Here is a 15,304-nt window from a genome sequence, read left to right as displayed (position 1 = left end):
AAGGAATTATCCGTAGAGCTCTGAGACAGGATTGTGTCGAGGCACTGATCTGGGGAAGGGTACCAAAAATGTATGCAGCATTGAAGGTCCCCAAGAATACAGTGCCCACCATCATTCTTAAATGGAAGAAGTTTGGAACCACCAAGACTCTTCCTAGAGCTGGCCGCCCTGCCAAATTGAGCTATCGGGGGAGAAGGACCTTGATCAGGGAGTTGACCAAGAACCCGATGGTCACTCTGACAGAACTCCAGACTTCCTCTGTGGAGATGGTTGTCCTTCTGGAAGATTTTCCCATCTCTGCAGCACTCCACCAATCAGGCCTTTATGGGAGAGTGGCTAGACGCAAGCCACTCCTCAGTAAAAGGTACATGAAAGCCCCCTTGGAGTTTGCCAAAAGGCACCTAATGACCATGTGAAACAAGATTCTCTGGTCTGATGAAACCAAGATTTAACTCTTTGGCCTGAATGCCAAGCGTCACATCTGGAAGAAACCTGGCATCATCCCTACGGTGAAGCATGGTGGTGGCAGCATCATGCTGTGGGAATGTTTATCAGTGGCAGGGACTGGGAGACTAATCAGGATCAAGGGAAAGATGAACGTAGCAAGGTACAGAGGTCCTTGAGCACTCAGGACCTCAGACTGGGGCGAAGGTTCACCTTCCAACAGGACAACGACCCTAAGCACATAGCCAAGACAATGCAGGAGTGGCTTCAGGATAAATCGATGAATGTCCTTGAGTGGCCCAGCCAGAGCCCGGACTTGAACCCAATCGAACATCTCTGGAGAGACCTGAAAATAGCTGTGCAGCAACGCTCCCCACCCAACCTGTGCTTGAGAGGATCTGCAGAGAAGATTGGGAGAGACTCCTCAAATACAGGTGCCAAGCTTGTAGCGTCATACCCAAGAAGACACGATGCTGTAATCGCTGCCAAAGATGCTTCAACAAAATAACTGAGTAAAGGGTCTGAATAGTTATGTAAATGGGATTTCTGTGGGGGATTTTAAATTACAAATAAGCAAAAATGTATAACCAGTTTTTGCTTTGTCATTATGGGTAAATTGTGTGTAGATTGATGAGGGGTTGGGAAACATACATTTTAGAATAAGGCTGTAACGTAACAAAATGTGGAAAAAGTCAAGGGGTCTGAATACTTTCTGAAGACACTCGTGTTCTGTCATCAAATGTGTTGTATGTATTTTTTGGTGTAGGTGGGATTATGTGCAGCGCTCTACAGACACTGCTTATTGTGGTTTGGAAAAGGTTGACTAGTATTTAGCACAGGCTACCTCACTGCTGCCATATCACTATTGGTGTCAGGCAGCAGTCATAAGACTGTGTTCAGATGAGATGATTGGTTTGGTAACCAGGTCCCAGTGGCATCCCAGCTGCCACCCAGATGCTAAAATGACCGCTGAAATTAGACCACTTGAGTTGTCGGTCTTGTCTCTGTATTCTATGATGTTCTCATCTCACCCCCGCTCTCTTTTCTCCACCCTCTGTTGCAGCTGAAACTTATAGATCGATCCATCGTTATCCGAGACATTGTGCGGCGGATGAATTCTAACGTAAGCCGAGCTCCCTCTCCTGTCGTATCACTACACTGTGTTAGCTGATGACACCCTACATGACCGGCGTACCAACACAGGATGACTGTACAGGCTGCGGTGTTTGATGTAGAATGTGCTAACATGCCTTTATCAGAAAGCGCTTACATGTCCTCTTTGTTAAGATGGCGCCTGATGCAAGCACACTGATATATTGAGTAAACATTTTGGCGTATGTGTAGCTTATGCTAATATTCAACACCTGTCCCTAGGTGGTATTTGTGGAGTTGACTAGTGATAGAGAACCAAAACGCACCGACACAAATTGGTGCATTTGTTTTTGGATAGAGCGTAGGGTGATGGTGATATGGTAACCCTTGTCTTGTTTGCGGTTGTGGTTTCCAGGACAACCAGTGTGGCATCGTGACCAACATCGACATAGAGTGTGCTGTAAAACTAGTGGGGACCAACTGTGTCCTTTACCCTGTCAACAGTAAAGACCTACATCACATCTGGGTAAGAAAAAAACCGATGCCATAATGTTCCCTTGACCACCCTATGTCCACAGAGGAGTTGCAAGATGGAAGCATTTCCATGTGATTTATTAAATTACATTTGTTCTTGTTAGGATTTCTATTTTAATGAACCATTTGCTTATAAATACTCATTTAATTAGGATATTCAATTGTCTTGTCCTTCTCGAGTATCTCCCGTGGTAGCCTATGCCTTAAAGGTGGTACATAATTTACTCCTCTATTCTTTGGCAAAGATATACACCCCCCACACACACAGTACGAGTCAAAAGTTTGGACACCTACTCATCCCAGGGTTTTTCTTTATTTTTTACATTGTAGAATAATAATGAAGACATCAAAACTATGAAATGACACAATCATGTAATAACCCAAAAAGTGTTAAACACATCAAAAAATATTTTTTATTTAAGATTCTTCAACGTATCCACCCTTTGCCTTGATGACAGCTTTGCACACTCTTGGCATTCTCTCAACCAGCTTCATGAGTCACCTGGAATGCATTTCAATTAACAGGTGTGCCTTGTTAAAAGTTAATTTGTGGAATTTCTTTCCTTAATGCATTTGAGCCAATCAGTTGTTGTGACAAGGTAAAGGTGGTATACAGAAAATGGCCCTATTTGGTAAAAGACCAAGTCCATATTATGGCAAGAACAGCTCAAATAAGCAAAGAGAAACAACAGTCCATTACTTTATGACAAGGTCAGTCAGTCTGGAATATTTCAAGAACTTTGAAGGTTTCATCAAGTGCAGTTGCAAAAACCATCAAGCGCTATGATGAAACTGGCTCTCATGAGGACCGCCAAAGGATAGGAAGACCCAGAGTTACCTCTGCTGCAGAGGATAAGTTCATTAGAGTTACCAGCCTCAGAAATCGCAGCCCAAATAAATGCTTCACAGAGTTCAAGTAACAGACACATCTCAACATTAACTGTTCAGAGGAGACTGTGAATCAGGCCTTCATGGTTGAATTGCTGCAAAGAAACTACTACTAAAGGACACACATAAGAAGAGACTTTCTTGGGCCAAGAAACACGAGCAATGGACATTAGACCTGGTGGAAATCTGTCCTTTGGTCTGATGAGTCCAAATTTGAGATTTTTGTTTCCAACCGCCATGTCTTTGTGAGACGCAGAGTAGGTGAATGGATGATCTCTGCATGTGTGGTTCCCACCGTGAAGCGTGGGGGTGCTTTGCTGGTGACACTGTCTGATTTTATTTAGAAATCAATTTACACTTAATCAGCATGGCTACAACAGCATTCTGCAACGATACGCCATCTCATCTGGTTTGGGCTTAGTGGGACTATTTGTTTTTCAACAGGACAATGACCCAACACACCTCCAGGCTGTGTACGGGCTATTTGACCAAGAAGGAGAGTGGCGTGCAGCATCAGATGGCTACTTAAAAAAATGTCAAATATAAAATATATTTTGGTTACTACATGATTCCATATGTGTTATTTCAGAGTTTTGATGTCTTCACAATTCTACAATGTAGACAATAGTACAAATGAATAAAAACCTGGGAGTGAGTGTGTCTGAACTTTTGACTGGAACTGTATGTGTACCACGTCAATGTCTCTGCTTCAATCATTTGTTTCATGCGTGTTCCCTGCTAGTCTTTCATGTATGGGGACTACATAGCCTACGACTTCTGGCTGGGGAAGGTGTACGACCTGACCAACCACATAATCCTCAAGCTTTCCAATGGCGCCAGGTACAAAATCTGTCCCAGTATGAGTGTCAATTCAAAACGGTTTCATTTACATCGGTCTGCTTCATGCTTAGCCTCAACTTCTCTCTACTACTGCAGGTGTTCCATGAATGTGGAGGACGGCGCCAAGCTGTACGACGTCTGTCCACACGTCAGCGACTCGGTAGGTGAAATGCCACAAGCTGCGTTTTTTCCCTGTGTGAAAACGTAGCCGTCTGCCCTCGTCCACCACACTTTACTGATCTGATAAGGCTGGCTAGGTGGAAGCAGTATGAAATGAACTTACTGCTCACAGCCTTGCGCTTCCTCCTTATTGTAGGTAGGTGTGTAATACTTTGTAACAGGGCTGGGGGTCAGTTCCATTTGAGCTGGGTCAGTGTAGGAAACCGGTTTCTGAAAATGGAGTTTAAATGGAATCGACCCTAATCTTGTTTAAGGTAGCAGGTGGCGTGCGTCCAATATTAATTCGGAAACTGTTTGGGTTTTGACTGGGAATACCTAGGTGTTACTCCTGTTCACTTTGGCTGTTATTTCAGAAACAATACGACCGTTTCTACGTAGTCAGTTAACTTTCTCTTATTAAAAAAAAAAACAATAAAAACCACAAGCTTGTTAAGTACTAGCTATGTTTTCTTGTCATTTGTTGAAACGACCAATGAGCAGCAGGATATGTTACAGACCTGTTTTAGATTCTCAATGGACTGGTTAAGGGAAACTGCCTCTGTGTGTTAGTAAGATGCATCTCCTCCCTGGTTGGTAGGGTCTGTTCTTCGACGAGACCTATGGTTTCTACCCAGGCCAGGTGCTGATCGGGCCGGCCAAAGTCTTCTCCAATGTCCAGTGGCTCTCCGGGGTCAAGCCCGTACTCCGCAAGAAGAGCAAGTTCAGGGTGGTGGTCGAAGAGGTATGATATAGTAGTACATTATCCAAAGGCAAAAACTTTGGCCCTGAGTTTTTCCTGGTTTTTACTGACCACATACCATACCACCTAATAATAGGCTTAGCTGCTGAAGTACGCGTGATGTCACTGCTCTAAATGCTCGTCTGTGTTTTCATGTGACCCCCCCCCCCCCCCCCCCATAGGTCCAGGTGGCGGAGCTGAAGGTGACGTGGATCACCAAGAGTTACTCCCCCAAGGGCACGGACAGCGTCTACCCCCCTCCGTCCACCATCTCACAGGAGAACCTCTGCAGGTACTGTACTGCACCCCGTTTGTCTGTTCATTTCAAGTCTCTACGCTGACCTTTTTTTTTTTTTACAAGAGCACGTGTGTGCCTAAGTTGAAAAATGTAGGCGCACACAAAGAACTTTAGGAGCGTAATGACAAATATTTGAGACATTAAAGCTAGAATCCTTAATTTTTCTAGGTGCGCTGGCACTTCAGAATTCCAGGTGGCACAGCAAATATTTAGCCGCATATGAGAGTAAAATGATCGCACTGTAGAGTCCTGCATTCATAGATTCATTCTACCATCCATCCACACTTGGGAGCATAGAGGCTGCAGTTTTCCATTTTATAGATGTACAGTGTGTGAACAGTCTGTTTCTGGTGATCTGGTTTACACACGTTATATATACACCTCACAATCACATCTCACACTTGCATGCATGTCTTAATTGGATGTTTACATGAACAGGGTGAAGTTGTAATTTCATAACAAGGACCGCGTTCATTTTTTGCGAGCTGCACTGTAAGCCTATGGTCTGAGCTGGAGAAAGAGCAGCTCTTCTCAGTAAAGTTCCAAACGGTCACGACCATTCGCTTTTGAGCTGGGTGATATTCAAAGCTGTGCGATATTGAGCCCCTAAAGTCGCTGTCCACGCCCCCGCGGAAATTGATTTAGCATAATAAAAATATCCCCATAAAAAATATGTCAGTTTAAGGTTGAGATCTACATTGGATGCGTCTCAATCCACTACTTCCGCATCCCCGGTGAAAGTTGACAGAGCTAGAGCGGTGTTCGTCAACCTGAGACATCCGAAAATCGGTCTTCTCACAATGTCGTCTGTAGCGTCCGAATGATTTGCTCTACGACCCCCACAAGCAACTTGGGACTCATCTGAAGTCGGTTCAGCCGATCTGCCAACTTCTGTCTGTAGCGTCCGAGCAGTTTGGGCAACAACATTAATACGAGGCCTCTGTGGAAAGGTGAGATTCTCATGAACACGTCGGTTATTTTGCTCTACGACGTCCACAGGTCTCACAAGACTTGTCTAAAGGTCCCCCGGTACAAGTTGAAAACATGGATGGAAGTATATGATACCGTTCAAAAGTTTGGGGTCACTTAGAAATGTCCTTGTTTTTTAAATGAAAGCACTTTTTTTTATATATATTTTTTTAAACAACATCAAATTGATCAGAAATACAGTGTAGACATTGCTAATGTTGTAAATGACTATTGTAGCTGGAAACGGCAGATAAAAAAAAAAAAAATGGGATATCTACATAGGCATACAGAGGCCCATTATCAGCAACCATCATTTCTGTGTTCCAATGGCACTTTGTGTTAGCTAATCCAAGTTTATAATTTTTAAAGGCTAATTGAGCATTAGAAAACCCTTTTGCAATTGTAATCGAACCCACAAATGTAATCAAACCCACAAATGCTGATGGTCCAGTTACTCAACTAGTCTAAAGAAGGCCAGTTTTATTGCTTTTTAATCTGAACCGTTTTCAGCTGTGTTAACATAATTTCAAAAGGGTTTTCTAATGATCAATTAGCGTTTTAAAATGAAAGGACATTTCTAAGTGACCTCAAACTTTTGAACGGTAGTGTATATGGAGACTGTTAGTGCCAGAAATGTGTTAATATGGGCTAATAGCAGTAAGGCCAAATACAATTTGTAATTTTTACGGCTTGGACAGGACTTAGACTGTTAGGTGCCAAAAATAAGGGGTTTAAAGCATGTGAAAACAAATACATGTTTTCTCATCTTATCTCTGCTATAGGACAGACACTTCAGAACAAACTTTTTTTTGTTCCATGTAGTGAATCTGTTATTCAAGGCATTTGTATGGGCTAATGGAAGTAAAGAATGTGCTCATGCTACAAATGTTAGTGCATCGTATCAGAGCACATGTATCAAGATGGAGAGATGCTCATCCCTTGCCACACCCATTCTTCTGCTTCAATGACCCTTCTATTAACACGCTCCCCCCTACATACGTGTGTTCTGATCCAGAGTGAAGCGTCTGGGCTACTACGACCACACCCAGAGGCAGCTGGGGGAGAGGGCCCTGTACGTGTTCCCAGCCAAGGGAGACATCACCTGTGAGTGGCCCGACGGAGCCCCCGGACTCCCGGAGGACCCCGTAGCCAGGAAGGTGTGTGAGTGAGGAGGAAAGGGAGAGGAATTGTTTCTATATATACAATACCAGTCAAAGGTTCAGACACACCTACTAGTTCATGGGTTTTTCTTTATTCTTTATTTCTACATTGTAGAATAATAGTGAAGACATAAAAACAATGAAATAACACATATGGAATCATGTTGTAACCAAAAACATGTTAAACAAATCAAGATATATTTGACATTATTCAAAGTAGCCACCCTTTGCCTTGATGACAGCATTGCACACTCTTGGCATTCTCTCAACCAGCTTCATGAGGTAGTCACCTGGAATGCATTTCAATTAACAATTTCTTTCCTTGATGCATTTGAGCCATTCAGTTGTGTTGTGACAAGGTAGGGGGGGTATACAGAAGATAGCCCTATTTGGTAAAATACCATAGAGAAATGACAGTCCATTACTTTAAGACATGAAGGTCAGTCAATCTGGAACATTTCAAGAACTTTGCAGGTTTATTCAAGTACAGTCGCAAAAACCATCAAGCGCTATGATGAAACTGGCTCTCATGAGGACCGCCACAAGAAAGGAAGATCCAGAGGATAAGTTCATAAGTTAACTGCACCTCAGATTGCAGCCCAAATAAATACTACACAGAGTTCAAGTAACGGACACATCTCAACATCAACTGTTCAGAGGAGACTGCCTTCATGGTCGAATTGTTGAAAAGAAACCACTACTAAAGGACACCAATAAGAAGAGATTTGCTTGGGCCAAGAAACACGAGCAATGGACATTAGATGGGTGAAAATCTGTCCTTTTGGTCTTCGTCCAAATTTGAGATTTGTGGTTCCAACTGCCGTGTCTTTGTGAGACGCAGAGTAGGTGAACGGAGGATCTATGCATGTGTGGTTCCCACCGTGAAGCATGGAGGAGGTGGTGTGGGGGTGCTTTGCTGGTGACACTGTCTGTGATTTATTTAGAATTCAAGGCACACTTAACCTGCATGGATACCACAGCATTCTGCAGCGGTATGCCATCCCATCTGGTTTGCGCTTAGTGGGACCATCATTTGTTTTTCAACAGGACAATGACCCAACACACTTCCAGGCTGTGTAAGAGCTATTTTGCCAAGAATGAGAGTGATGGAGTGCTGCATCGGCTCACCTGACCTCATCCCAATTGAGATGGTTTGTGATGAGTTGGACCGCAGAGTGAAGGAAAAGCAGCCAACAAGTGCTCCGCATATGTGGGAACTCCTTCAAGACTGTTGGAAAAGCATTCCAGGTGAAGCTGGTTTTGAGAGCGCCAAGAGTCTGCAAAGCTGTCATCAAAGCAAAGGGAAGAATACTTTGAAGAATCTCAAATGTAAAATATATTTTGATTTGGTGAACACTTCTTTGTTGTGGTTGGTTACTACATGATTCCATGTGTTATTTCATAGTTTTGAAGTCTTCACTATTATTTCTACAATGTAGGAAATAGTAAAAATAAACACCCTTGAATGAGTAGGTGTCCAAACTTTTGACTGGTATTGTGCGTGCCTGTCCCAATTTTTTGTGTCTTGTATTTTTGGAAACAATGTTTCCTCTATATGCAGAGATACTCCATGTATCCAACTTTCTTCCCTCGTTGCATGCACTAACAACTGTGTGTTTGCCATGGTTCGTGTTATGTCAGTGTCCTATGACAATGTCCTTCCTGCAGTTGAAAAGAATGTTCAAGAAGGAGTCGTTAGTGAAGAAGACCAATGAGAATGCAGAGACACAAGGTGCAAACCAGCACTCCACCGACAAGACGGACAGTGTTTACGGTACATGCTGATTTTGATTTATATCTGTTGGTCATCAGAAATGTTGCCTTGTCATGTTTTGTCAGATATCCTCACTTAAACAGATGACGAGCTCAAACTCCAGTTGTCGAATCATTTTAGCTCCATACAGTCTACACCTGATAACTGGCCATCTGATAACTGCACACCTTGTGCAGGGTAGTTCGCCCCACAATTAAAATCTATTCTTCATGCTTTGCTCAGTCCCAAGTCACTGCTTATACCACTAGTCAATTATACATGTAAAACCAACTCAACGACCATCACCCGTGTCCTCTCCCCCCTCACACCCAGGTGACCTCAAGCCAGACAACACCCACCCAGACCCCACTGACCACACCGCCCTCCCCCGCCCTCACCACCCCAACAACGGCCCCAACCACGCCCTCCAGCCCTTGACCCTGTGCGCTCCTCCCTCTGACCCATGGCCCGAGCCCACGGAGCAGGACGCAGACGACGAGGCTGGGGCGGAGGACACGGACGACACCTTGTCGCTGACGTCATCGGCGAGCAGCACGGCGTCGTCGCAGAGCGGCGGTCTGGGGGGCCTGAACAGGAAGAAGAGCATCCCTCTGTCCATCCGCAACCTGAAGAGGAAGCACAAGAAGAAGAGGACCAAGTTCTCCCGCGAGTTCAAGCCCGGCGACAGGTGAGCCAGTTATCAGTCAAATACGTTTGTATTCATGGTATGCTATGTGACTAAATGTAGCAGACTACAATTGTATATAAATGGCTACAAACGTAGCAGGCTAGGCCACACTTTAGTCCTCTCCCCTCTTCTGCTTTCTCTCCCTCCCGCACTCCCTTTCTTTCTGAACTTCTGCAATTCCTTCCTCTCTTGCAATTCCTTGCAATTCCTCCCCCTCCCTTTTTCTCTCTCCATTCAGGAGATGGCCCCTCCCTGGCCATCTCCTTCTCTCCTTGGCACGTGTAAAGGATGATCAATAGCTTGCTGGCAAGAATTCGGCTTCCCGCTGGCAAAAATGCTGCATCCTTGAACCCAGTGTCACTTATTTATTATGGTCACATTCACCGGATAGGTGCAGTGAAAAGTGTTGTTTTACATGGTCAGCCACAGCAGTACGGCGCACCTGGAGAAAATGAGGGTGAAGTGCCTTGCTCAAGGGCACATCATGCCTCTCCCAGCCTTGTACAGATATACAATCACATCATTATCCTCTGTCTTAGGCCAGAGACAGGGGCTGCACCCGAAATGGCACCCTACTCCCTATGTAGTACACTACTTTTGTCAAAAATAGAGCACTGCATGGGGAATAGGGTGCCACTTCCATTTGGGACGCTTACACACAGAGCCGATCAACTTACACCCACTCCCCCAGCCGAACGGACCAGTGTTCATCGATCCAACATCTTGTCTCCCAGAAAATGTCCTCTCCTTACGAACTTTCTGATGGCTTGATACTAACTACGGCGATCGATTTCAGGCTGATTTCTCAGAGCAGATGTCTGCTAATGACCCGGGTTGTTGTTATTAGGCTGTGTGGCTGCTGCCAGTGACGGTGTGACCTGGCCTTGTCTTCAAATCTTGAACCAGTCTAGCACCACTATATAGTACCAATCTAGTGCCAATCCAGTACTTTTCCTAGTACCAATTTGAATCTAGTACATATAACAATCCAAAGGTTATACTTGCATAAACCTAGTATTATTGTTGCAATGTGAAAATGAATACGCTCGCTACCACACTTGCTCTCTTTGTGGTCCTTTGACTAAAAACTAAATAGTTAAGTTCCTATGTTGTAAAAATCACACCGGTACCCACAATTAGGCCCAGCTCTGCACCATTAGTTTGACCTTTCCAAATAGGATGAAGTTTGGGTCAATGTAACCTTTTCTCAAGACATTGCAGAATTCAAGTACTTTAAATTCTACCAGGCGCCATTCGAACGCGGCAGGTTTTCCAAGGCTGCACATCTGAAATGGCAACCCCTTCCCTATATAGTGTACTAATTTTGACCAGAGCCTTGGTTAAAAGTAGTGCATTATACAGGTAATATGCTGCCCAAGGCTGTGATTTCCCTCCTTTTAAACTGCCTTGTAGATCACATCTGGTGGTTAAATATAGCTGACAGCTGATAAATCATGTAGCATGTGCTTAGGTGTGCCCAGATAACATCCAGGTCCTCTGATTGAAAGAGACAGACGGAGCGAGAGAGGGGGGGAAAGGGTGATGGAGAGGGAGACTGAGGGTAAAAGAGCAAGGGAGATCAAGGGGGAGAAAAAAGCTGAGATTGAGTTGCGGGAGGGAGAGCGAGAGGAAGATTGATTGGGGGAATAAAACGGCAAGGGGGAGGTAGTGACTGAAGTTAAGAGGCAGAGCAAGGGGAAAGTGGCTGAATTCTAGTGGGGGATTGATTTAAAGAAAAGACACGACATGAGATGCAAACTCAGCAAAAAATAAAATAAACGTCCCCTTTTCAGGACCCTGTCTTTCAAAGATAATTCGTAGAAAATCAAATAACTTCACAGATCTTCATTGTAAAGGGTTTAAACACTGTTTCCCATGCTTGTTCAATTAACCATAAACAATTAATGAACATGTACCTATGGAACAGTCACTAACAGCTTACAGAGGGTAGGCAATTAATGTCAGTTATGAAAGTTTAGGACACTAAATAGGCCTTTCTACTGACTCTGAAAAACGCCCAGGGTCCCTGCTCATCTGCGTGAATGTGCCTTAGGCATGCTGCAAGGAGGCATGAGGACTGCAGATGTGGCCAGGGCAATAAATGCCTGAGACAGGACGGACAGCTGACAGGACGGATGATCGTCCTCGCAGTGGTAAAAACACCTGCACAGGATCGGTACATCCGAACATCACACCTGCAGGACAGGTACAGGATGGCAACAACTGCCCGAGTTACACCAGGAATGCAAAATCCCTCCATCAGTGCTCAGACTGTCCGCAATAGGCTGAGAGAGGCTGGACTGAGGGCTTGTAGGCCTGTTGTAAGGCAGGTGGCACAAACCCACCGTCGCTGACCAGACAGGACTGGCAAAAAGTGCTCTTCACTGACGAGCCGCGGTTTTGTCTCACCAGGGGTGATGGTCGGATTCGTGTTTATTGTCGAAGGAATGAGCGTTACACCGAGGCCTCTACTGTGGAGCGGGATCGATTTGGAGGTGGAGGGTCCGTCATGGTCTGGGGCTTGTGTCACAGCATCATCGGATTGAACTTGTTGTCATTGCAGGCAATCTCAACGCTGTGCGTTACAGAGACGTCCTCCTCCCTCATGTGGTACCTTCCTGCAGGCTCATTCTGACTTGACCCTCCAGCATGACAATACCACCAGCCATACTGCTCGTTCTGTGCGTGATTTCCTGCAAGACAGGAATGTCAGTGTTCTGCCATCGCCAGCAAAGAGCCTGGATCTCAATCCCATTGATCACGTCTGGGACCTGTTGGATCGGAGGGTGAGAACTATGACCATTCCCCCCAGAAATGTCGGGAACTTGCAGGTGCCTTGGTGGAAGTGTGGGGTAACATCTCACAGCAAGAACTGACAAATCTGGTGCAGCCATGAGGAGGAGATGCACTGCAGTACTTAATGCAGCTGGTGGCCACACCAGATACTGTTACTTTGATTTTGACCCCTTTTGTTCAGGGACACATTATTCCATTTCCGTTAGTCACATGTCTGTGGAACTTGTTCAGTTTTTCTCAGTTGAATCTTTTTATGTTCATACAAATACAGTTGAAGTCGGAAGTTTACATACACTTAGGTTGGAGTCATTAAAACTCGTTTTTCAACCACTCCACAAATTTCTTGTTAACAAACTATAGTTTTGGCAAGTCGGTAGGACAAGTCATTTTTCCAACAATTGTTTACAGACAGATTATTTCACTTGTAATTCGCTGTATCACAATTCCAGTGGGTCAGAATTTTACATACACTAAGTTGACTGTGCCTTTAAACAGCTTGGAAAATTCCAGAAAATGATGTCATGACTTTAGAAGCTTCTGATAGGCTAATTGACATAATTTGAGTCAATTGGAGGTGTACCTGTGGATGTATTTCAAGGCCTACCTTCAAACTCAGTGCCTCTTTGCTTGACGACATGGGAAAATCAAAAGAAATCAGCCAGGACCTCAGAAAAAATTGTAGACCTCCAAGTCTGGTTCATCCTTGGGAACAATTTCCAAATGCCTGAAGGTACCATGTTCAGCTGTATAAACAATAGTACGCAAGCATAAACACCATGGGTCCACGCAGCCGTCATACCGCTCAGGAAGGAGACGCGTTCTGTCTCCTAGAGATGAACGTACTTTGGTGCGAAAAGTGCAAATCAATCTCAGAACAGCAGCAAAGGACCTTGTGAAGATGCTGGAGGAAACGGGTACAAAAGTATCTATATCTACAGTAATAATTTGTCCTATATCAACAACCTGAAAGGCTGTTTAGCAAGGAAGAAGCCACTGATGACCATCTTTACCATCGTTATGTTTGGAGGAAAAAGGGGGAGGCTTGCAAGCTGAAGAACACCATCCCAACCGTGAAGCACGGAGGTGGCGACAGCATGTTGTGGGGGTGCTTTTCTGCAGGAGAGACTGGTGCACTTTTCAAAATAGATGGCATCATGAGGCAGGAAAATTGTGGATATATTGAAGCATCATCTCAGGACATCAGTCAGGAAGTTCAAGCTTGAACGCAAATGGGTCTTCCAAATGGACAATGACCCCAAGCATACTTCCAAAGTTGTGGCAAAATGGCTTAAGGACAACAAAGTCGAGGTATTGGAGTGGCCATCACAAAGCCCTGACCTCAATCCCATAGAAAATTTGTGGGCAGAACTGAAAAAGCGTGTGCGAGCAAAGAGGCCTACAAACCTGACTCAGTTACACCAGCTCTGTCAGGAGGAATGGGCCAAAATTCACCCAACTTGTTTTGGGAAGCTTGTGGAAGGCTACCTGAAACGTTTGACCCAAGTTAAACAATTTAAAGGCAATGCTACCAAACACTCAATTAGTATATGTAAACTTCTGACCCACTGGGAATGTGATGAAAGAAATAAAAGCTGAAAAATCATTCTCTCTACTATTTTTCTGACATTTCACATTCTTAAAATAAAGTGGTGATCCTAACTGACTTAATAAAGCGAATTTTTACGAGGATTAAATGTCAGGAATTGTCAGTATTTGGCTAAGGTGTATGTAAACTTCTGACTTCAACTGTATTTACACATGTTAAGTTTGCTGAAAATAAACGCAGTTGACAGTGAGAGGACTTTTCTTTTTTTGCTGAGTTTATATTATTTGTAAGTCGCTCTGGATAAGAGCGTCTGCTAAATGACTTAAATGTAAATGTAAATGTAATGGGTGGAGGGAGACCGTGACAGAGGAGATCAGGCTCCACTCACCCTGCGATATCTTTGATTGGCTCAGTTTAACATTACATTCTATAACCTGTAGGCATTTTCCACTCTTAACCAGAACGTCTTGCTGAAATAGTTGTTTGTGAAGTGCCTTGTCAGTGAAGACACAAATTCCAGTACTAGTTACTAAGTCACTGGTTCTATTATCTACCGTCTCCCTGTTTTTTACCGTCAGGGTGGCGGTAGAGGTGGTGTCCACCAAGACCTCGGCCGACGTCCTCTGGAAGGACGGCCGTATGGAGACCCTCATCCGCTCCAATGACCTCATCCCCATCCAGCACCTGGACAACCACGAGTTCTGCCCCGGAGACTTTGTTGTCGACAAACGACGTAAGTAGCTAGCGCTCTTCACACTCGTCTTCAGGCCTTGTACAGTGCATTCGGAAATTAATCAGACCTTTTTTCCACATTTTGTTACGTTACAGCCTTATTCTAAAATGGATTCGTCCCCCCCCCCCCCTTATCAGTCCACACACAATAACCCATAATGGCAAAGCAAAAACTGGTTTTTAGACATTTTTGCAAATGTATACATTTTTTAAAACTGAAATATCACGTTTCCATAATTATTCACACCCTTTACTCAGTACTTTGTTGATGCACCTTTGGCAGCGATTACAGCCTCGTCTTCTTGGATATGATGCTACAGGCTTGGCACATTTGTATTTGGGGAGTTCCTCTCATTCTTCTCTGCAGATCCTCTCAATCTGTCAGGTTGGATGGGGAGCGTTGCTGCACAGCTATTTTCAGGCTCTGGCTGGGCCACTCAAGGACATTGAGGCTTGTCCTGAAGCCACTTCTGCGTTGTCCTGTTGGAAGGTGAACCTTCACCCCCGTCTGTCCTGAGCGCTCTGGTGCAGGTTTTCATCAAGGATCTCATTGTACTTTACTCCGTTCTATTGGAGTTTGCCAAAAGGCACCTAAAGACTCTGACCACGAGAAACAAGATTCTCTGGTCTGATAAAATGAAGATTGAACTTGTTGGCCTGAATGCC

At 44.4% G+C, this 15,304-nt stretch overlaps 1 protein-coding gene across 1 annotated transcript in view; it reads left to right on the top strand.

Moving 5' to 3' along the window:
• LOC139029145 ((E3-independent) E2 ubiquitin-conjugating enzyme-like) overlaps nt 1-14,647 on the top strand; it is a 31,932-nt gene extending 17,285 nt beyond the window's left edge. Inside the window, exons 2-11 of the mRNA XM_070448420.1 lie at nt 1,508-1,567; nt 1,952-2,062; nt 3,701-3,798; nt 3,895-3,958; nt 4,556-4,699; nt 4,879-4,988; nt 6,979-7,120; nt 8,792-8,897; nt 9,210-9,564; nt 14,485-14,647. Of these exons, the coding sequence (XP_070304521.1) occupies nt 1,508-1,567; nt 1,952-2,062; nt 3,701-3,798; nt 3,895-3,958; nt 4,556-4,699; nt 4,879-4,988; nt 6,979-7,120; nt 8,792-8,897; nt 9,210-9,564; nt 14,485-14,647 (1,353 nt within the window). The remainder of the gene's footprint in view (nt 1-1,507; nt 1,568-1,951; nt 2,063-3,700; nt 3,799-3,894; nt 3,959-4,555; nt 4,700-4,878; nt 4,989-6,978; nt 7,121-8,791; nt 8,898-9,209; nt 9,565-14,484) is intronic.
• The last annotated feature ends 657 nt before the right edge of the window (nt 14,648-15,304 follow it).

The sequence above is a fragment of the Salvelinus sp. IW2-2015 genome, linkage group LG1 (genome assembly GCF_002910315.2).
Source record: "Salvelinus sp. IW2-2015 linkage group LG1, ASM291031v2, whole genome shotgun sequence".
Lineage (NCBI taxonomy): Eukaryota > Metazoa > Chordata > Actinopteri > Salmoniformes > Salmonidae > Salvelinus > Salvelinus sp. IW2-2015.
This window is presented reverse-complemented; position numbering and strand designations above follow the sequence as displayed.